Source organism: Poecilia latipinna, unplaced genomic scaffold, assembly GCF_001443285.1.
Source record: "Poecilia latipinna isolate Pla-1442-1.1 unplaced genomic scaffold, P_latipinna-1.0 Scaffold841, whole genome shotgun sequence".
Classification (NCBI taxonomy): domain Eukaryota; kingdom Metazoa; phylum Chordata; class Actinopteri; order Cyprinodontiformes; family Poeciliidae; genus Poecilia; species Poecilia latipinna.
In genome coordinates, this window is record NW_015113457.1 from 536527 (window position 1) to 538294 (window position 1768).

A 1768-nucleotide genomic window follows, 5' to 3' on the forward strand; every position below is an offset into this window, starting at 1 on the left:
AACTCATGAACTCCTTCAAAATAAAAGCATCAACCATCTTGGTGCATTGTTTCTATTTTAATAAATTCAGATGTAGGCTGGAGAACGATGCCTCAAACTATAAATATGGAAAAACTCCAGAAGATTCAACTGGATCTGGACCCAACAGAACCACCAGATCTTAAAGTTTCTGAGTTTAACCAGGAACTTATTTGTTTCTCCTGGTCCGGTTAGTTCAGTCTGAACCGATCAAAGTCCAACTTTTACTGTCTCAAAGGTTCTGCTCAGCGTGTCGTCGGGTAAAACCTGAGATCCACCTGGAGACGGGTTCTGTTGGACTGAGCAGGAGGTTCTGTTGGACTGAGCAGGAGGTTCTGTTGGTCGGGTTAAATGAACAGGTGGGTCCTGAGCTCCAGTTTGTTATTTTGGACCTTTTCGTTCAGAACCGGTTCTGCTTCCTCTGATTCTCCTGTTGATCCTGAAACAAAGACGATCAGACACATAAACATTTAATTATTGATTATTGGCATCATAATGTTTTTGTCCCTTTCAGAGGACAATAATAAAAAATGAATGTGGGAGTTATTGATTATTCAGTTTTTGATTATTGAGTTATTGATTATTGAGTTATTGATTATTGAGTTATTGATTATTCAGTTATTGATTCCTGCTGGTTGAAAAGTAAACAAAATTTGTGTTGAAAATGAAATAACTGAAATTTCTCCTAAATGTTGTAAATAATGTTTATCAGCAGCTGTGAGTTTAATTCATTTCTAATTAATATAATTAGTAACCTGATTAAAACCGATCAGCTGTTTGAACCAAAGGTTTCTAGTCACAGGTTCATTTACAAAACCTCAGTTTGTATAAATAAGAGAAACTAATTGTCCATAACAACCATCAGGGATGATGTTGGTTTTTCTTTCAGTTGGGAATTAAAATCTCTGAGATCTGTCACCTTTCATGCAGTTTCAACTTTTCCAGATGAGGATTCCTGATTCAGAAGGAACTTTATCAAATGATGTTTTGTGTTTTCATATTTCCTGAACCTCTAGTTCGGCTCCTTTGCTGCTGCTTTTTAAAACTCTGGGACAAAAACACTGAAGCTTTGAAAAGTCAGTTTAAAACATAAACATGCATAAATTTAACAGTGTTTCTCCTGTATTCTGCAGTGGTGCCACTTGTTTGTCCAACAGAACCCGAAGTTTTAAAGCAGGTTCTGATTGGCCGGTTCTCTTCCTGTAATGAGGTTAAACTGCTGCAGACTCATTAATGAGGTTCTGAACCCGGTTCTACAGGATGTGGTACTGCAGCACCCGCGGCGGGGTCCAGAACCGGGACTTCAGGGAGGTTCTGTTCTCCGGATTCGCTCCAGATGGAGGGATGTTCATGCCAGAGACGCTGCCTGCAGTGAGTCCAGAGACGCTGCGGAGCTGGAAGGGCCTGAGGTACCAGAGGCTGGTTCTGGAGGTCGCAGCCCTGTTCATCCCAGAGGAGCTGATCCCCAGAGACGACCTGGAGGGTGAGCAGCACCAAACCAGCAGCACCAAACCAGCAGCACCAAACCAGCTGCACCAAACCAGCAGCACCAACACAGGCAGCACCAACACAGGCAGCACTAAACCAGCAGCACCAAACCAGCAGCACCAACACAGCAGCACCAACACAGGCAGCACCAAACCAGCTGCACCAAACCAGCAGCACCAAACCAGCAGCACCAACACAGCAGCACCAACACAGCAAGCCCCAAACCAGATGCCCAAAACCGGAAGCACCAAACCAGCACCAC

At 43.3% G+C, this 1768-nt stretch overlaps 1 protein-coding gene and 1 long non-coding RNA gene across 2 annotated transcripts in view; one reads left to right on the top strand and one right to left on the bottom strand.

The window, feature by feature from the left end:
- Window positions 1–1768, top strand: part of thnsl2 (threonine synthase-like 2) — an 18625-nt gene that overhangs the window by 4714 nt on the left and 12143 nt on the right. Inside the window, exon 2 of the mRNA XM_015047769.1 lies at window positions 1278–1501. Within this exon, the coding sequence (XP_014903255.1) occupies window positions 1278–1501 (224 nt within the window). The remainder of the gene's footprint in view (window positions 1–1277; window positions 1502–1768) is intronic.
- The window catches only part of LOC106956749 (uncharacterized), a 10353-nt gene that overhangs the window by 3982 nt on the left and 4603 nt on the right, over window positions 1–1768 (bottom strand). The window contains exon 2 of the long non-coding RNA XR_001426819.1: window positions 297–457. This is a non-coding gene — a long non-coding RNA (uncharacterized LOC106956749). The remainder of the gene's footprint in view (window positions 1–296; window positions 458–1768) is intronic.